The 20,385-nt window shown below is 43.3% G+C and overlaps 1 protein-coding gene across 1 annotated transcript; it reads left to right on the forward strand.

Annotated features, from left to right (window-relative positions):
- Positions 1–1,143: 1,143 nt before the first annotated feature.
- Positions 1,144–16,272, forward strand: mlycd (malonyl-CoA decarboxylase). Its single transcript, XM_079683616.1, has 5 exons — positions 1,144–2,056; positions 6,202–6,314; positions 7,300–7,456; positions 7,860–8,012; positions 15,321–16,272. The coding sequence occupies exons 1-5, from the start codon at positions 1,511–1,513 to the stop codon at positions 15,864–15,866; spliced, it is 1,515 nt and encodes a 504-aa protein (XP_079539742.1). The 5' UTR covers positions 1,144–1,510; the 3' UTR covers positions 15,867–16,272.
- Positions 16,273–20,385: the final 4,113 nt, after the last annotated feature.

A 20,385-nucleotide genomic window follows, 5' to 3' on the forward strand; every position in this document is an offset into this window, starting at 1 on the left:
CCTGTGCTGACATAATGATGTCTTGCGTTGAGGTGTACTAGGTGAACTGCCACTTTGAAGTACAGTTTGTTTCTATAGACAGAGCCTACTGTTTTCCCACAGACAGGAATAACTTATAAGACAGATCAAAGTGCCATTGAAAAATAATCTATTTGCTCTGTAATGAATTTTCTATTACTAGGAGCTAATCTTGAGCTACATAGTAAAACATTGATGTAGTATAAAAATGTGTATTCAACTAACTTGCCCAGCAGGGTGTCTGATGCTGAATACAAAAACACAACTCAGGTTGATTTCAAAAATAAAAAAATATGTAAGACAATGAGCTGGCAGCACTTCTCAAGCAAATGCAAACACATCATTAATGTTGAGTTGTAAGATAAACAAAATAATGATGGCATAGTGGTGATGGGTGTGGTCATACATCATTATGTATCTTATTTTCCCTTTACTTTGAGTGATATTCCACAGTGCGTAATAAGTAATACTTACTCAAATGAAGAAGTCGACTAACATAATAACACCAATGAGCATATATAATATGATTCACCATCTTTCAAATCAAAGAAAAGTATTTGATACATGAACGTCAATGAGGGAAATTGCCAACAATTGTAATTCAGATGAGAAACCTGTGTTCCCATCACGTTGTCTGTTGAAATAAAAAATATGTTTAATAAAACAAACCATACAAGTGTTGTTGCACTGTTGCAAGTCCTTCCTGTTGTGGCAGTTGCCATCAAAATGTATGTTTTAGGTCAGTTTGTCATGGGACAAAATTATTATTGGTTGATTTCTTCAGAGGTATTGGATTGTGGAATAAAACACATTAAAAATAATCAATACATAAACAACAACATGGGCACATGAAAATAAAAATGATCTTTTATTTCACAACATTCTATTCACTTTCTTTATAGTTATAATTTGTATAAATCAGTTTTTTGAATATATATTTGTATTCAATCAAAGATGTTCTACTCAGATGAATAAAACAAAAAAGAAGAAAAAAGCTAAACACAACAAATATTGTTCAGTTTTAGAAAATGTACATTCAATTCATATATCTTTATATTTGTTTGTTACAAGTCATATTAGTTGACTAACAAAAAGTCAAGTAATATTTTTAAACAACCCTTTTTTAGAATGTACTAACTATAATCATGTAAAGGTATTTGTGTTTTTTTTTTCTTATCAAGTAAAATCTGTTGACCAAGACCAACACATTGGGGTGATGGCTTTTGTACATTGTAGTCTCTTTGGTCGTTTTATAAGGCAATTTTTACACCATCACACAGTTACACTTATACTACAATACTAGTATATCATATACTAATATATTCCCTTTATCCTAGCCACACTGGTTTTGATGTGTTTTCATATCACCCGTCATGGACCTGCCATGGCAGCTGTACTGTCTCTTTAAGAAACCCGGAAGTGGTTCCCTTCTGTGTGTTCACGTGTTCACTGGTCGCGGGTCCAAAACAGACAGCTCAGCTCCCTCCTGGCTATGATATCCAATCCTGCTATCTGGGCTTTTCGAAGCAGTGTACGGTGCTGGCGACACCGGGCTGTCCTCAAAGCGGCCCTGCAGGCCTCGGACGTCAAAGCTTGGCGTTGGTACTCGACCTCAATTCGTGGTGGTGTTACGGGCATGGAGGAAATACTGACGAGGGTCGTTGCACCTTTACCCACTTACGAAACGAGAGACAAATCCCCTCCTCCTCCTGAGTCGAATAGCTTGGAGTTTATGCACTTCTACAGCAGTCTAGATAAGGAAGATAAACTTGGCTTTCTCACAAAGCTCTCGCAGGACTTTGGAGTAGACCATAAAAACCTTTCAGAGCTCGCTGTGAGGCTGTTGGATACCCAGCTACGAGACTTGGCTACCATTTTGCAAGTTGAAGACAGGCTCCGATACGGTTTGACTCCCCGTTATAAACAGTTGCTGAATCATATAAGCAGAGTCGAGGGGGGAGTAAAGTTTCTGGTGGATCTCCGAGCCGATGTGCTTGAAATAATCTCATCAAAAGCCAGCGAGAGTCCGCACATCAGGGTAATACATTTGTTTACATTTTTATACGGGTGCTCGCATGAGTCAAGAAGTGCAGTTCGCGTTTGGCATCTTCGCCTGAATAACTGAATCCACATTTTTCGCCATTTAGAACTAGTTTATGTTGCATATTTTAACAGCATTAGCAAAAGGCTGAGTATAACTGCTTACGCCACTCACCCCACACGGAGGCACAACTGCTCCCATCACATGGATCACATTTCCTCACAGCTTGAGTGTGAATCCCCTTTGCCCCAGTACACCTTCCTAACTAAACTAAAAGCATATCAAAATGTCAGCTCTTTTAATGTATTTCCTCTTAGCTCAGGGTGCTTTTGCAGATAGATAAGGCCAAGCTTTTGTTGGCACAAGTCGCTGCCAAGTTTAATTTCAGTGCTTCCTTCACATTTCCTGCTCATCTTGGCTGGACAGATCCTGTTAAAGCACCGTTAAGAGCTGCCTTCCACTCTTGCTGTATTACTCTCATGTTATTATAGACTCAGTACTAATATTTCCTTCTATACAGAGGCAAGATTTACTCTGCTACAGCACAAGGTGACAACTTGAATATGAATCAGGAATCTAACGTATGTTTTTATTGATTTGTCTGATGACAAAGTGAAATAAAATAGAATGGAAAGGCAGTGAAAACACATCTTTGGCATACAAATAAAAATCCCTTTCCTGTCTTATCATCCACTCATCTTTGATCAGTCAAATAATTTAAAAGGATTTAATTCAACTAAGGGGGTCGAATTGTGCTTATTAAGGTTTGCCCTTTCCACCAGTATGTTTTTCTTTTTGTGAATGTTAATGATCTGCAAAGACTGAAATCCCAAAGTTGACACCAAAGGAAGTTTCTCACCGGCCCGCTAACCAATCAGAGCAGACTGGGCTACGGTTTCAGACAGAGGGTGAAAAGAGGTTCTGCACCACAGGCAGGATGAGAAAAATAGAGAGCTTTTAAAGCATGTAAACATGTCGCAGTAGAGGCACAGAATACAAGTGTGAATATAGGACTTCTCACTTCTAAAGCTTGATGTCAAATGAATTCCATTCACATAGTTTGTTCAAGAATACAAATGTACTCTGTTGATCGTTCTCATCTAAAGGTTGCACATTTCCCAAAGATCAATGTAATGTCTAATATGTGCCGTGGATATTGCGCAACAATTCTCACTTAACAAAATAAAGAATCATTTGACTTTTATTCTAACATTATAAGAGAGCAGCTTTTAATACAACTACACCAACCATAAGATGCATAACCAACTTCTTTCTTCATTGTAGTACTTAGTTATCCCCAAGATAAAGAATATATATGTTCTCATGATTTATTTGTTAGGCTTGACGGAGGTTACATAACCGTGTTCATAAACCATTATTCTGGCTAATGTTCATGCTCAGGGCCGAATCTCTAAGTTGGAGTCCTACTGAGTATACGCTGCTTGAAGCTGCATTTATAAATGAACTAGAGGCTTTCCGGCTAGAAAATTGCTATTTGTGAGTCACAGGCCACCAGCAGCCCTTTTATTTAAACAACAGCATGTGCAGGAGCCCCTATGTGAATTACATGTAGACATAAAGTTTAACAAAACGAACCATCAAGAAGGATGCTTTGTTCTGGTATTGGAGAGCACCATTTTGAATTGAGTGGCCATTTAATCCAAAACAAACCCCACTTCTGTCATTGTTAAAATGCTGTGTCCACTTTTCACAAACACACTGGATGAAATGCAGATTTGTAAAGCTGTTGTGCTGAGATGCAAAAATCAAGATACCAAAATGGTTTGTGTTCGCTATCAAAAACAGTGATGGTGTTACCTGAACTGTCCTGCTTGATATTATCCTGAACCAATTTTCAGGAGGCTTCCATTATCGTGTTGTGCTGTTTTTAGACTCTGATTGATCATGTGGTGAGAGAGGTTTTCTGTCATCTTTGTGGTCAGTTCTTGTGTTTTGTTTTGCTTTGGAATAGAGTGTTTTATGATTTTTCAAACACCCTGCCAATGGAATTCTAGCCTCTTCTCTTCAGCTCAATACTTATTTTATTCCTGCGGAGAGGTGGTTCAGATGCATTTTATCTCAATAACCCAGGCCCACTGAGACCTTTTGCAGCTTATAAAAGGTCTAAGCTACCCACCGAGTACTCGTACTGAGTGCTGACCACAATGGTCTTGGGGGTGCACAGCAATCTTTTCTTGTTATTGCCAGAATTGATTGAGCTAAAAATGAGAAAAGGTTGAAGTAAATATGAAGCTTTTAGAACATGTATTGGCTGTATATGCATACTAGGGGAGAGAAAACACTTGCATTAAAAAAAACTGGTCAGGTTAACACAGAAGCATATAGGGCAAAACATATGATAGCATTATTCTGAAGTAATGAATGTTAGGATTTAATAAGGCGGAAAAATGTTGTGGTACTCTTTGATTTCTACACTAGATTAATCTCTCTTTGCTGGGTAATAGATTTGTTCACGTTCCTCTTCATTCCCTCTACATCCAGGCTTTTCATTCTCATTCGTCTTTCCACAAACTGAGTGGATGAGAGATGTAAAGCTGAGTAGGAGACATTGTTTTAGTTGTCTCTTTGGGATTTAAGTATCAGTGAGGCTATTTTTCCCCACAGACAGGCTGCCAGGCTGACAAGTGGCACGCAGCCTACTGGAGTAAAAGTATTGGCACACTCTGAGTTTGACCTGTGATCACTTTGGCACTCCATGGTTGTTTGGCCTTGGATAGACAGTGTTCCTTCCAGGCTCTGCAGTTTCCATCGCTCTATGTAATCACCAAATAACTGCAGCTCAAGGTAACAGAGACTGTATCAGCTCACAGCATCACAGCTTCGCTGCATTGATACAGCTCCAGTGTCAGAAAGTATTGCTCCATTTTCTTTCTAATGGAATGCAGGATTGTCTTCTTTTCCCTTTCCTCCTTTCCTCTCCTAACCCCAGGCTTCGAAAGCTAGACCCCTTCCATTTCAAAAGACTTCATCTTCTGGTAGGTCCATGGAATACACATTTCAGTTCGGCCTTCCTTTTGTGTGAGTGAGAGTTGGCTACCCAAGGCAGGGGCTGCACTGTCGAGGGTTGTTTATGCGCTGCGTTTTCCAAAGAAATACCGAGCTGGGATTATCAGCCATCATAGATTATTTCCCCTCAGGCAGCTTGGGAGGTTAAAGGAACACACGTACACACACATTCAGCTTCACACAAGTAAATATTTTGCTGAACTTTCTTTTGTATTACTTTTGATTTTCTCCTCACCCAACAGAATTTTCAAGTGTGAAACCTCTCTACCATAGAGCTGAATAATGCAGAGCATGATGCAATTGATGCATATACGTGGGGAGGAATTTCAAATGTTGTTAGCTTTGGTGTTTGAAAGTTTCTCGCAGAGAAATTCAGCCAGTGGCTTTCACAGCATGACTGTACTTGAGCTTGTTTGCATTAGCTATTATTATGACGGACAAGCCGGCACTAAAGTAAGCCCGGAGTGAAGTCATACTATGGAACAGCCAATATAAGCTGTATTTATGTGTTATGAGTGTGTCTGAGTGCATGCACGCCGTGCACTTGTTTGTGTGTTAGCAAGAGATTTGCTTTAAATTAAGTCTGACCTTTGTGGGAGAACAGGCCTGCTTTGAAATGGCAAGTTGTTTATTGAAGTGCCTCCTGTACACCCTTTGCTAGCTCAAACAAATCACAACTCATAATGTGAAAACATTCAAAGACCATACAGACACCCAGGGGATCAAACACCCCGCAGTGTGTAAGATGACGGTACAGGATTTCTTTATAGCCGCCAGACAAACTGCAGTTACTTTGCTGTCAGTCAATAAGTTGGCACTGGTGAGGTTTTTCTCATAAAAGAGGTTTATAAGGCTGTGATGAATGTGATTATCCACTTCTTTTAATATTCATATAAAGCTGCGATTTCTAGTGAGTACTTTAAGAGATAGAAAAGAATGACAAATACTTTTTTCCAATGCATCGTTATCATAGATTAAGATGTACCTGCTTACCAGTGTTCTATTCAAACAACAGACCGGCTACTGAGCTGTCACAACAAAGGAATGAATGTGGTGAATTTGTAATAGATTTTTAGCTGATGTAGATTCTAAACTCTGCATTTTTTCTCTTCCAGGACCTGAACGGCACGCTGAAGAGCTTGCTTTCTGAGTGGTTCTCTGTTGGTCTGCTCCGGCTGGAGAGAATCACCTGGCAGTCCCCATGTGAGATACTGCAGAAGATCAGCCAGTAAGAACATTCATGCTCCCTCTTCTTCACTGTCTTACTTTCTTCGTGTCTTTCCCTCTTTTGTGTCACAACAGTCTCTTTTTTTACATCCAAGCTATTGTCCATCATCGAAACAAACGTATCTAGGCATTCCTCTACATGCCCTTACAGCGTTCATAGCATTTAAGAGTTTTAATTAAGTCTCTCCAAAACCAAAAATAAAAGGAATGAGTTAAACAGTCTGGTAAGCTAAAGAGGCAACCACATAAAAAAAACATAGCCAATGCAGAAGTGCCCTTACCTGCATCATTTCAAGTGGTCAGCAGAGGGCAACTCCACAGGTTGCAAAGTCCGATTGTATAGAAGTCTATGAGAAAAGGACCCTTCTTCTCCCTTGATTGACATAGACACAGGACAGTTGTTTCCCAGGCTATAAAATAGAAAGAAATTATGCAATACAACATTGAATATTCAAATGAGGACATTACATTTCTTATTACCTCTACTGTCGCTCAACTAACCCAAACGTGCAGTATCGCAGTCTTATACGAGACGTTACGTATTCTGCACAAGTTTGCGCTATTTGTATTATTATTTTTCAATAGAGCATTGAAAGCAAGCTATTATTTATAACAATGTCCATATTATACAGTGTGTAATAAAACCAAACCAATACAATTGCCTTTATTCAATTAAACAACATATTCTAAGCAATTTAAAAGCAACTGCACACTAGGGTGTAATGATTGGATATTAAAGATTTTAACTGGATAGTGGTATTGAGATTTAAAGTACATCACAATGACAAAAATAAAAAGCGATTAATTTAACCTAGTTGTCTAAGTTTTCTCTCCCTGAAAACAAGAAACCAGTGGTTTTTTTTTTTTAAATACCTTAATTATTCAAATGTGTCAGGGCATTGACACGCCTGTGAACCTTCACTAAGGTGGGCAGGGCAGAGCAAACGGTTAATTAAAAAATGATCTTTCATATCATCCCTTTAAAGGTACGAGGCCGTGCACCCTGTGAGGAACTGGAGTGACCTGAAGCGCAGAGTGGGGCCATGCCGCCGTTGTTATGCCTTCACCCACGCCGCCATGCCAATGGAGCCGCTGGTTGTGCTACACGTGGCCCTGACTGAAGACATCTCCGATAACATACAGGTTGGAAGCCACCGCCGGCTGCTGTAACGCTTTGTCTCCCTTTATCACACCTTGGAGGATAGTTAAACAACAGGGATTTACTTCTTTGTTCCTCCTCTCAGTTGACAAATAGATTATTGCCGTGTGAAAAACAATACAGGACCTTTAAACTGCACATCCCTCTGGGAGCACCCTCTACGGTGCTGACTCCCCTTTCTTTACAGTGAGGGAGGAGAAGGGAGTTTGACAACATAGCAATTTGATACTATTCCATGGTGTGAAATAGTGCAACCATACACACAGTTTTGCTCCAGCAGCTCTGACTATGAGTCACTCCTGCCTCGGCTGCAGCTAAGTAGAACAAAAACACTGAGCATGGGTTTGTAGATGAGTGACTTGACAAAAATGTTTTTCTATGTCTTAGAGCATCGTCCGCGAGTTTGCCCCTCTCGAATCCGAGGAGGACGTGAATAAGATAAATGCAGCCATCTTTTACTCCATCTCCTCCACCCAGGCTGGCCTTCAAGGGGTGGAGCTGGGCAACTACCTCATCAAGAGGGTGGTGCGAGAACTACAGGTGAGTGCGGCTGGATTCCAAGATGTAGTGTAATTGTTACAAAAGGAACTTTGTATGCAGCTTTTAAAGAGGCCATATTACGCTTTTCTGGGGTTTCCCATTCCGTTAGTGTGTTATATAGGTTTCTGTGTATGTAAATGGTCTGCAAAGGCCAAAATCCCAAAGTTCCCAGGGGGGGGAGTGTGTTGGCCTTATTTGAAACGCCTCAATTAGACTCCTATGTTTACTTCGTAAAAGAGTGACATCACTATGTAACACTTGCACTTCTATTGGCTAGCGCTCCAATACATTGTTTGTGACAATTGTTTGTTTTGTGTAGCGTGTGGGACATCTCTAAGCGGTTGACCAATCACAACACAGCCAGACAGCTAACCAATCAGAGCAGACTGGGCTCTGGTTTCAGACAGAGGGTGAAAAGAGGTGCTGCAGCACAGGCAGTATGAGCAAAGTAAAGACCTTTTTGAACATGAAAGCATGGAGACCTATCACAGTGGAGGCACACAATACAATATGAAACCTAAAAAGGAGAATAATAGTGCCGCTTTAATGAGCTTTCAAAAGACATTCTTGCAACAAAAAAAAAAAATAACCTTTTTAATTTAAAATGCATGGATTAACATAATAATGTTAAGATGTTCTATTAAAACCTTTGTGCCTAGTGTATCACTTTGTTTGATACATATGTTATCAAAGAGTTTGACATGACAAATAAAGCTCAAATTAGAATGATGATATTTCCTGTTGATACGAAAATTAAAGCCAAAGCCATTATTAAATCCTAAATCCTATTTGAATTCCTATAAAGACTAGGCAATGGCAAAGCGGTGGTAAAGTGTAAGTTCACAGGCGAGGCAAAGTCACACTTATCTAGAATCACCCAGTGTTATCAGTGAAGCTTTTAAAGCACTCACACTATGTATAGCTTCACCACACCTTGACTGTGCACAGATGCAGCTGTTAACTCCTGCAGGGCTCCTCAGCTCCGCCCCCTTTGGTGTAGAATCAAACAGTGTTTGTTCCCTATGGATGTTCACTCTGTATGACTCACACGCTAAATTAAATTAAAAGGCTTTAAAGTAGTCCCTCAGGTGTGGCCCAGCTGTTACATTGTTATTCCAGTGAGAAGTGTAGCTGCAACAAGCAATATTCTTGTATGATTGCTTTTCAAAAGTTTGATTTTATTCCCGGAGAATCATAAATCTCTCGCTTGTTCCAGCACACACATGAACACATGCACACGAACAGATTGGTAGCAAATAGACGGGCAGTAATGAAATCTCATCCATCCCTCTCAATAAGAGCAGGAGAGTCCTTCATGTCGGGCCTCTCCAGCTAGCACTTGTTAAACGATTGGAACATTGAATGAACATCAAAAGCCACTCTACCCAGCCGATGGGAAGCAGCTCTTTACACTGTATCCTCTCACAAATCAGGTTTCAGAGCTTTAAGCTGCTTCCACGTCATTCATACGAGGAGACTGTTTTGATTTTCATTGAAAACAACATACAGTTTTGTTAAGGGAGCACAGCGTTTGTTATGATTTCTGCTTTAGCAGAGGTTGGAAGGTAGGTTATGTAATTGCACTTTATTTTAAAAGCCTCACTGATCCGAGTGTTCATTTCAAACCTTTATTTAACCAAGTGAATCCCATTGAGATCATCGATCTCTTTTTCAAGGGAGACCTGCTGCAAGTAGGTTCCACATGAAGACATAAAAACAGAAAGCAACAGAAAAACAAAAAAGGCATCATACAACATAGATACAGGGATTTACAATGTACATACCTATCGACATTTACAGGTACCAACAGTATCAGATTGCATAGCATCTATACGTGCTTTAAAAACATGTAGTGGAACCAAATTGCTCAGTTTCAGTTTTTTTTGCAGACTGTTCCAAGTTAGAGGAGCTGCGCACATAAAAGCTTTCGTCCCTAAGTCAGTCCTAGCACTTGGTACATTTAACAAAACCACAGCATGAGATCTCAGGCAATAGCTACTTTCAATTTGCCGTGTAATAAGAGAGCAGATGTAAGATGGTAGTTTACCTAACATGGCTTTGTACCAGTGACTGAGCCTCTGTACAGTTAGTTAAGGCAAACCTGCCCTGGCATACAGGGTACAGTGATGAGTTAATACTTTACAGTTAGTTACAAATCTCAGCGCACTGTGATGGGCAGCATCTAACTTGATCAGGTAATGGGCAGGTGCATTCATATAGATCAGATCACCATATTCCAGCACAGGTAAAAAGGTCACAGAGCCTTTTCCTGGCCTAAAGCGAGAAACAGGACTTGTTTCTGAAAAAGAAACCTAGTCTAACCCTCAGATTTTTAAGCAGATTAATGACCTGAAGCTTAAAAGAGAGGCAATTAGACCTAACATTTTCATAAAGAAGTCTACTAGCTTTGCAAGGTGGCGTCTTCTCCTGTTGTCTCTCTAATGCAATATTAATAATATTTTTTTTTTACAAAAGCACAGACCAGTTACTACAAAATGTTGAATTCTTGAAAAAATGAAGTGGTAAAAAAAAAGAAACAGTGTCTACAAATAGGCATGCTCCCTCTGCTTTTTATATAAAAAACTTAATTTCCATTTTTACATTCCATTTTTCACGGCGGATTTAATGTTTTGCTGGGTCTTAATTTTATATCAAAAAACTAATTCCATTAAAGCATAAGATGGCAATTACTGCCTTTCTGCTAAACTGTTTTCCACCATATAGAATCTGATATCCTAACCCTCACCCTAACCAATCTCTCTTTGGCAATTAACATAAACCCACCCACCAGACTGTTCTAAGGCAGATACTACTACTAACCAATCAGATGCAGAGTATGGTGGGTTACGGTTAGCCTTTTGCTTCTGTTTGTTGCAGGGACACCACCTAGTTTCTGAGAAATGGGTGTTTCTTTCCACTTTCAGAGTAAGGGGCAGCGGTCCAATGGTATTTCAATACAATGGGACATTTTCTGGCTATTCGTGTTTCAGTGCAAGGGATTGTGGGAACATTTGGCAGCCACCTCACCAGCACACTCCTTTTTTTTGTTTAGCCCTTGTGCTTAAAGAGCAACTTCCAGGTTAAAGACACCTGTGAATAAATGTGTATGAAAATGATGAATACACTAGATTTTCAAAAAAATATACAGAAATATACACTACAGTGACATCTGGCGTCGTTTTTGTAAGAAATGTTCACTTCCGCATAAAAAAGCCTCGGCACGTGACCTCCCGCGTGTGACGTAACACGGGGGACACAAGGGGGAGAGCGGCCGGTGTAACGTATTAATAAACATGGATCCCAATGCTAGTTTCGACACAGAAGAAGTTGAACATGAATATTCGAATGCATATGACGGACCACAACCTTATAATTATGAGCCTGCTAGGCGTCCAAGAGACTAGGAGCAGCCAAGGATTAGAAGAAATAACGGCCATCGGAGAGAAATTGAGCTGTGGTGTGAGGAGAACCAGTGGAGAACTGGGCAGCTATCTTGGTGAGTGACCGGCGTTAGCTACAGAATGTTAGCTAACGTCACATCACAACATTGTAAAGTTAGCTATCATATATCAGGCTATAACTATAGTAGCATTCAGAATATAGTAACGTTACTGGCAGGACTGTTGATACTGATCCATAACAGAAACTAATGCGCAAGTATCAGCCGTATCTCGCGTTACCTAATGCAACACTACGGTGCTGTGTACCGGAGGAGATACGGCTGATACTTGACGATCTGGCGAAGAAAGGTTGTGGAGCCTCCGTTGATATGTCGTTGTAAATGGCTTGATGGAAAGCAGGTGTGTAGTCGGGGAGGGTGTACAGCTGATTGCAGCAGGTGAGTGGAGGTTGAGCCGGGAGCCAGGAGTGACAGCCACCACGCACACACAAACAACACAGACAGGGGGAAACGAACAAACAGAAAGGAGACGGCTGGAGCAGTACAGCCACCACAGCGTTACCTAATGCAATGTCTTACGGCCCATCTACACTACAGGCATGAAAAAATCTTGAAGCTGGGCGTGTCTGAAGCTTGGCGATTTTTTGCGAGCAACCAATCACATGAATCTCCCGCCCCCGACATACAGAGCAATAGCAATGTTAAAACGAAGTAAACTGGATATAAACTCTCCAAACAGGCGAAAAAACTATCAGTTTCACCCACTGTCTCTGCCACCTCCCTCCATGCCTGGTTCCTCCGGTTTGTATCCCGGTAAATAGTTCCGGTCGTAAAGAACCGGGTGATTTGCTACCGTAATATCTCGTTTGGAATATGAGGAAATGAACTGCGGTCTGGCTCTCCCAGCTTGCACGCGGTTGGATTGGCTGAGCTTGCACTGGCGGGATTTGCATAAACGGAATTTGATTGGCTGATGCCAAGCATCGAGCCTCAAAAGTTGAACATTGTTCAACTTTTGATGCCGATAGATGCTCGTGATGCTTGCAAAGCCATGCCATGCTCCCCACAATGCAGTTCGGCGAAGATTCAAAATCTTCTACGTCACCCCATTCAAGTGAATGGGCGAAGCGTTGAAAGCATTTTTTGATGCCTGTAGTGTAGACGTACCGTTACGGTGCCGTGTACCGGAGGGGAGAGAGAGAGAGAGAGAGCAGCGAAGGGGGGGGAGAGAGAGCAGCGAAGGGGGGGGGGGGGGGAGAGCAGCGAAGGGGGGGGGGGGGGGGGGGGAGAGCAGCGAAGGGGGCGGGGAGAGAGAGCAGCGAAGGGGGGGGGGGGGGAGAGAGCAGCGAAGGGGGGTGGGGGGAGAGAGAAGTAATACGGTTTCCTGATAAAGCTTTGGAGAGTATGTGCTGCAGGGAGGTGGATGCACAATGCACCCAGGAACGAACGCTAGCTCCGGTCCTTTTTACTGTGGACTCGATGTCCTGACAGGCTGGTATTTGTGCAACCTGCACAAACACAATACTGCACCATGATTACAAATGGTGAAATACAATGTAAAACTACCGGAAAATACCAGCTCCTTAAAACACAACCGCTCTACTCAACGCAAATCTACTATACCCGCAGTCAGAGAGCGGAGATGTGTCCCCTGCGTGATGTAATATGACGCGTTTGACGTATGACCTTTAAAAAAAAACGTTTTTAAGAGCAGAGCTCAAAATTGCTCCTTTCCCTCTGAATTCCTGCCCTTATGTCTCGTAAAACATATCAAATCCTGCATTCACTTTTTTAATTGTAATTTTCAAGCAAGTTTAAGCATAAATGTAGAATAAATAAAAACCTGCAAGATGCTCTTTAAGCTGTCTAGATTTCACAACAGAAATGAAATATTGAATTGGCCTAAGAAGTTTTCATATATTGTAGTGACAAATCCAAAAAGCCAGATTCTTGTCGTTAAACAGAATTTTGACCAAATATGTAGCAATTTTCTGCCCTTTCTCTGGACACTTTTATCCAAAGAACCCCATGAGAGCAATTATTTATTCATATGACCCATGTGGGAATGAAACCTGACCCCGACAGTGTAAGTGCAATGATCCAGCTCGGAGCTGGGAAGCTGCCCCTTGTATTCTGCAGAGGCCCTGGCTCTCTGACAGGCCTTTGCCTTACATAAAGGTGAAGAGAGCAGCAGCACAGCCACACAGGAACCACTATGATGATGGATAGATGATAGAGTGGAAAAGATAAGGTCACTGTGGTGATTTAAGGGGACGGGAGGAGGTCTTGCTTGTCTTTGTAGATTGGCCCCCAGAGCACAGGTCTGGCACTGCTCCTCCTCTGTATCATTTCCTCCCTGCTCCTTTTTCGTCTTTTTCCACCAGCCTTTTTCTTCTTTGATGACATGGGAAAGCCCACAGGTAGAAGTTGGAGTGAGGAAGGTGAGATCATGAGAGAGAATAAATAGAATGGGAGGACGTGAAAGTGAAGAGAGGATGAAGAAAGGAAAACTTTGTTGCGGAATGACAGGTCCTACTAGGCGTTGTCTGGCGCTTTTTATCTGCAAACACTTTCAACCCTCCACCTGCCAGGTCGCTCCGTCACTTATCAGCCCAGATGTCGGAGCAAGAAGATGGGCAGAGAAGACGAAGGGGGGTTTTAGTGAGAGGAGAGGGTAGCAGGTTGTAAGAGAACTAATGGAGCGGTTGGGTGTTTTGGGCAGAAACATGGGGGAGAGGCGAGACAGAGGACAGGTATTACAGAGTGCTGTGGAGAAGAATAAGAGGAAGGGAGGGAGGGGTCCTCCATCTCCATCAGCGGTGCAGATTCGTGAAGAAATAGAGTTGATATGTAATGCCGTCCCTTTCTGAGGAACTGAAGGCCTGAGCAGCAGACTGAGCGCAAACGAGAACATTTTGTTTTGTGTTTTGATGTTGAGGTGGAGCGCTCATCTCTCTTATTTCCGCCGTTTCAGAGCTGGTGCCCCTGCATTCTGTTGGGGATCAAATCTCTGCTGCCTGTCATCGGTTTTCTTTAAACCGTCACGCACCTTGTTTTCTCATCCCCGTTCTCTCTGTAGCTTTGTTGTCCTCTGTTCAAGCTGGTGTAGGCAATTTAAGCGTCTCTGCATGTAAACGGTTCTGCAGAGCTGTGTGCTTTAAATATATCTAAAAAAGAAACCATTTCAAACCCTTAAAATGCATGAATTCTTTTCAAAACATTTGTGCATACCATAGTTATTTTGAAACCCTCTTTATATCATGTATTAGGCTTGACGTTAAAATAACCTTGCCCTTCATAAGCAAACTTTTCTTTTCTTATTTGAGTGTCAATTTATAATATGAAAATGCGTTACCTGCAACCTGCATACTGTGAAACAAACAAGCCATTATGTAACTCAGTCTCTTAAGACCCTTAAAAACATTTTTAAAAAACAAGTTTCGGTAGTTTTACATTCTGATGGCAGGGATACTTTAGGGGAGTTAAAAGTGAGTTCAAGGCCCAATGTAATAGATATCGTAAAAAATGTTGTGTGTCTAAAAACCTAAAGTATGTATGGGTTCTCTTATTCTCATATACAGTCATAGACACATTATCCTTTTCTTTTGTGCATTTGGACTGCTATATAACTATGTTATAGATGTATCTTTTTAATTTACACACACGCAACACCTATTACACGTCCGTCCCGGGAGAGGGATACCTCCTCTGTTTTTTTACCCATTATCTGTGGGTTTTCTTTGGGGGTTTTTCCTTGTACGATATGAAGGTCTAAGGACAGAGGGTGTCATATTCTGTACAAACTGTAAAGCCCCTGAGCCAAATGTAAAACTTGTGATATTGGGCTATATAAATAAACTTTGATTGATGGTTTTCTCACCATCCCTCTCTCTTCTCATGTCTCCCAGAGCGAGTTCCCGCACATGGCCCAGTTCTCCAGCCTGTCTCCGATCCCGGGCTTCTCCTCCTGGCTCCAAGGCCTGCTCAGCCAGTACAGGAAGGAGGGTCGGGGCTCAGACCTCCTCTCGGAGCAGGAGTGGAAGGAGGTGGAGCAGGCCACCGACTCTGCCCCGGGGACCCCAGCCATGGAGGCCCTCCGCAAGCTGATCACCTCCAGTGAGGGGCTGCGTTCCGAGCGCTTGGCCCGTGTCCTGGAGCCCGTCCTGATGCGCCTTTGCGCCTGGTATCTGTACGGGGAGAAAAGGCGGGGTTACGCTCTGAACCCTGTGGCCAACTTCCACCTGCAGAACGGCGCCACCATGTGGAGGCTCAACTGGCACGCTGACACCAGCCCGAGGGGCGTGGCCAGCTCCTGCGGCATCATGGTGAACTATCGCTACTTCCTGAGCGACACGTCCAAAAACAGTGCTGTTTACCTGCAGAATAAGGTCATCACTGCTTCAGAGCAGGTGCTCGGTCTGGTGTCCCAATTTCAGAAAAACAGCAAACTGTGAGAAAGACACGAGGATACACCCAAAAACATCCATCTGTTCTGTTTGAATGCACTTTCTACCATTAATTTAACCTAATTTGTGATGTTCAAATGTCCAAAGTGAAGAAAATCTGGTTTTGTAGCAGCACTCAATGGACAGCTGATGTGTTTTATTTAAGTTTCTCACATGAGGCGTCTCATCCCATCTCCTGCATGTAGTGCATAGGTTAGGCTCCCCGCCTCATCAGGTTTCTGGTTGAAGCCGTTTGATATTGTGTAAGTGCCTCCCAGGCTGAGAGACTGTAGCTAATGAAGCACGAGGCATCTATCAATGCTTTACATGTTCCCGGATAACAGTGTGTGTAATGGTGAAGCTGGAGAAATGAGGGAGTGCAGCTACTGGAATAAATGATGTTTAGATTCCTTCATTTGGCTCAACTGTCTCTCTGCAAACACGTTGATGAATGTGAGGGTATTGGATTCTATTTTTTCTCGGGTAGATTTTATTTACACCTGCTGTTACACTGCTTCTTGCCACTGAAGCTCAATACACAAAGGGATCAAATCACTGGCTGGAAATATTATTTCCTTTTAAATAACTCTAAACAGAACTGCATTTTTTTTCCTTCTGTGCTGCTTATATTTTACAGGAGACTCACTCATTCTGATCCACTGGGCTCAATCCCCTTGGCATCTCCATTCAAGTGATTTTCTTTTTGATAATTCTGCCTACACACACACACACACACACACACACACACACACACACACACACACACACACACACACACACACACACACACACACACACCACACCCCTCAAGAGAGTCATCGCTGATGTTCTGCCTGCTCTGTACAGGTGCCATGAAGGGCTCATATCAGCCCACACTCAATTGTTGTGAAATAATATATTACAGCAAGTTGACTGTGAAATTACATTTTATCTCTCCGAGGAGCCAAACTTTCTTATTCAGGTTTTCTTTTTTTCACACTGTCTGTCCACCCCTCCCCCCCCCCCCCCCCCCCCCCCTCCTTTCTCTCCCAATGCCGATCGGTGTCCTAGAAACTAATGGAGTGGGAAATAAAGTTAAAGTAAACGACTAGATTGATGGTGTTCAGTTGTGAAGGAAAGGGGGGAGTTGAGTATAAAAGCATTTAAAGGACAGTTGTTTAAAAGGATACCCTTGACAGACAGTGTGAGGAGATATTAGGTACATAACTCACTGTGGGGGGGCGGGGTGGTAAGAGCGTCACCGTCACGTGATCTTACAATGGACAAGCTCACTTATGGTATGGGTTGCCATGGAAACAACTATTACATATTCCAGACCCGCTGCTAGCAGCCGGGGCTCGTTTTAAAGCAACGGGAACGACCAACGGAAGTGACCACAGAGCCATTTGGGTTAAAAGTCCAGCGGTTTTTAATAATGAACTTTAAAAAAGTATATTATGTCGTACAGTGAAAGTAATTACTTTTCGATGGAAGTTGTTCAGGTGTTTCCCATAGGACTCAGAAGACAAATTACTCGCACATGGAGCAGTTACAGCCCTGAAATCTGATTAATAGACACATCAGGTCCCGCTAAATGAAATCATACAAACTTCCTCAGTGGAGGCTCAAGAGGACAAATCCTCTTTTCGTGAAGCTACTTTGAAAATGGCATTACAAATGAAAGGAATCTGAAATTACTTTTAAGATAAACGTAACAAAGACAACCTTTGATAAGGTCAATCGCCTGTGATCAAACAAGTAAGATTGGATGGCTTTGTAGAGGCAAATGTCGCAGCATGTATTCTGATCACTGACAATTTCCACATTTGGCCAGTGTCTATTTAGACCAGTCTTCAATTGTCTCTAATCAGATTGCAGTTTTGTCACATTTCCAGGCCAGCACATGTTGATAATGGATTCACAGCCAAGTTCAATATTGTACCGCTCAGTTCCCCGACACGTCTTAGAGCCAATACTTTTCAAAAAGCAGCAGTAGACATGATTACAATTGATTAGACACTGTCTGCTGTGAAAATTCATGCCTCATCTAAAAATAATTCAGTAATTCAGACAAACCTTTTATATATTTATTTTTCCAAGATTGGGATTGCATGTGTGCGTGGCAACGGTGTATTCCATTTCTTGTCCCTCATTCGGAGGAAATTGCCTTACAAATGGAGCTAATCCATTTTTTACAAATCAGAGTGGCCGGAAAAGTCAGAGTGGTGGCTGTGGCATTTTGATCTTCTAATTTATTTTTTAAAAGGTCTGATATATAAGCTTCTGGTCAGAAGTTTTAAAGGTACAGCGGTTGATATAAGTGCTGGATTGCATCCAGGGGCGGACTGGGAGGAGAAAGTGGCCCGGGGATTAATTGACAGACAGGCCCACTTAATGCGCGGCATGTATTGGCCAGCCGGCGACGAAAGTATGTTACTTAACAAAAAATCCTATGCATTTTATGTTATTTTGGACAATTATTCACACAGAAATCACATTACCTGAGCCCTTGAGTTGCCTAGAGCACGAAATTAGGGACTAAATCTATGGATACATCTCTCAACACCCATATGAAACAGAACTTTAAACAGATTTGCTTTTTCTTTCAACATTTATTTGAACAGCAAGTGGAAGCAAAAGTGACTGCACCCAAAACATTAAACCTGCTATAGCTACTACTACTGAGTTAACTAGCCTAAACTCAGTAACAGAATGTGGGCAACACGTTCTTCTCCACAGCCGCACGACCTCTGAGTCAGACGTCACTTCCCCCTTATCTATCCTACGAGTACAGCCACTCCCCCTGAACCCGTTTCCCTGCCAACCCCCCTAGTGTATGAATATGCTAGATATACACAGCAGCCTGTGAGCAGAATGAACAGTGTGTATGAATATGCTAAGAAATATAAAGTAGGAAAACGGTAAGCAGTGCAAGTATAGTATAAAATATATAGATTGTGGTGATTGACATTATTCACCCACGGATCTATGGGTTTGGTTATTGTTGTGCACGGACATTTTAGTGAACCGGACTTCCTGTTTCCGACGGTCTTCGCTTCCCGGGCATGAAGTTGTTTACATGTGTTTTCAGATGCTAAATAAAAGTCTAGCTTGTACCTTCGATACCCCGCCTCCGACTCCCGTCTCTCGGCACTACATTGGTGACCCCGACATAAGTCTCGTTGAAGGATCCGAGACTGAACCTTACATGGCAAGTAACGCCGTTTTTTTCAAACTGCCGGAGTTTTGGGAGACATCTGCGGCTGCATGGTTCGTTCAGGCGGAGGCTCAGTTCGCCCTCCACGGAGTGACTGACGACGCAGCACGCTATTTTCACGTCGTTTCGGCGCTGGGGAGCTCCACTGCGACCCGGACGGTGGGCTTTATTACATCTCCTCCTGTGTTCAAGGCTTTCCTGCTAATATTTTCGAGCTGTCACGGTCGGAACGGGCCCGACGCCTGCTCGCTATTCATAGCCTGGCAACCCAGCGTTTTGCCCTGGAGGTACTGGCCCCTACACGCAGCGGCACCTTCCCTGGTACAGGCATGCCACCTAGCAGAAGCTCCGGGGCCGACGTCAGCAACTCCAGCCCTGGCCTGTGTTATTACCATGCACGCTACAGGGCGAAAGCGAAGATGTGCCGTCCCCCCTGCACCTACAGGATAACGGGAAACGCTTAGGCCTGCGCTCGGTAGTGGCCGCGAGCGTGGGCACATCCAACCGGCTCCTGTTCATCAGGGACACCCTCTCTGGTCGCAGACTCCTTTGTGACACAGGAGCCCAGCGGAGCGTCCCGCCGGCTACCGTGGAGGACGCCGCCGGTGGAGGCCACGGCCCACCTTTAACGTCATGGACACTCCTATTCGCACCTATGGCACAAAGACAGTGGACCTGTGCTTCGAGGATCAGCGGTTTAAGTGGGATTTCGTCACGGCTGACATCTCCTTCGCTCTCCTCGGTGCAGACTTCCTGTGCGCTCACGGACTGCTGGTGGACGTCAAGAACAGCCGCCTGGTGGACGCGCTGACGTTTGCCTCGTTCACGTGTACCCGCGGCGAGGCCTGATTCAGCGTGCTCTCCAGCTCACTCTCACAGGGCGACAAGCTCCTTCGAAGAGCACCAGGCACATCTCCGGGTCCTTTTCGCGAGGCTCAGCCAACACGGCCTGATTATCAACCCGGCGAAGTGTCAGTTCGGGTTGTCCTCCATCCATTTCCTCGGGCACCTCATCAGCAAGGATGGGGCCACCCCCCTCCCGTCGAAAGTGGAGGCCGTGTCTGCCTTTCCACGACCGCCTACAGCTCGGGCGCTCCGAGAGTTCCTCGGGATGGTGACGTTTTATCACCGGTTCATCCGCCGGGCGACCCACACCGTGCGCCCGCTGTAGGAGGCCCTCAAGGACAAGTCCCCCGGCCAGGCCATAGACTGGACGGCTGAAAGGGAGGTCGCTTTCAACGCCACCAAAGCCGCCCTGAGCGAAGCCGCCATGTTGGCTCACCCGTCACACAGGGCCCCCTTCGCTATCACCACAGACGCGTCAGACTACGC

Source organism: Notothenia rossii, assembly GCF_949606895.1.
Source record: "Notothenia rossii genome assembly, chromosome: 5".
NCBI lineage: Eukaryota > Metazoa > Chordata > Actinopteri > Perciformes > Nototheniidae > Notothenia > Notothenia rossii.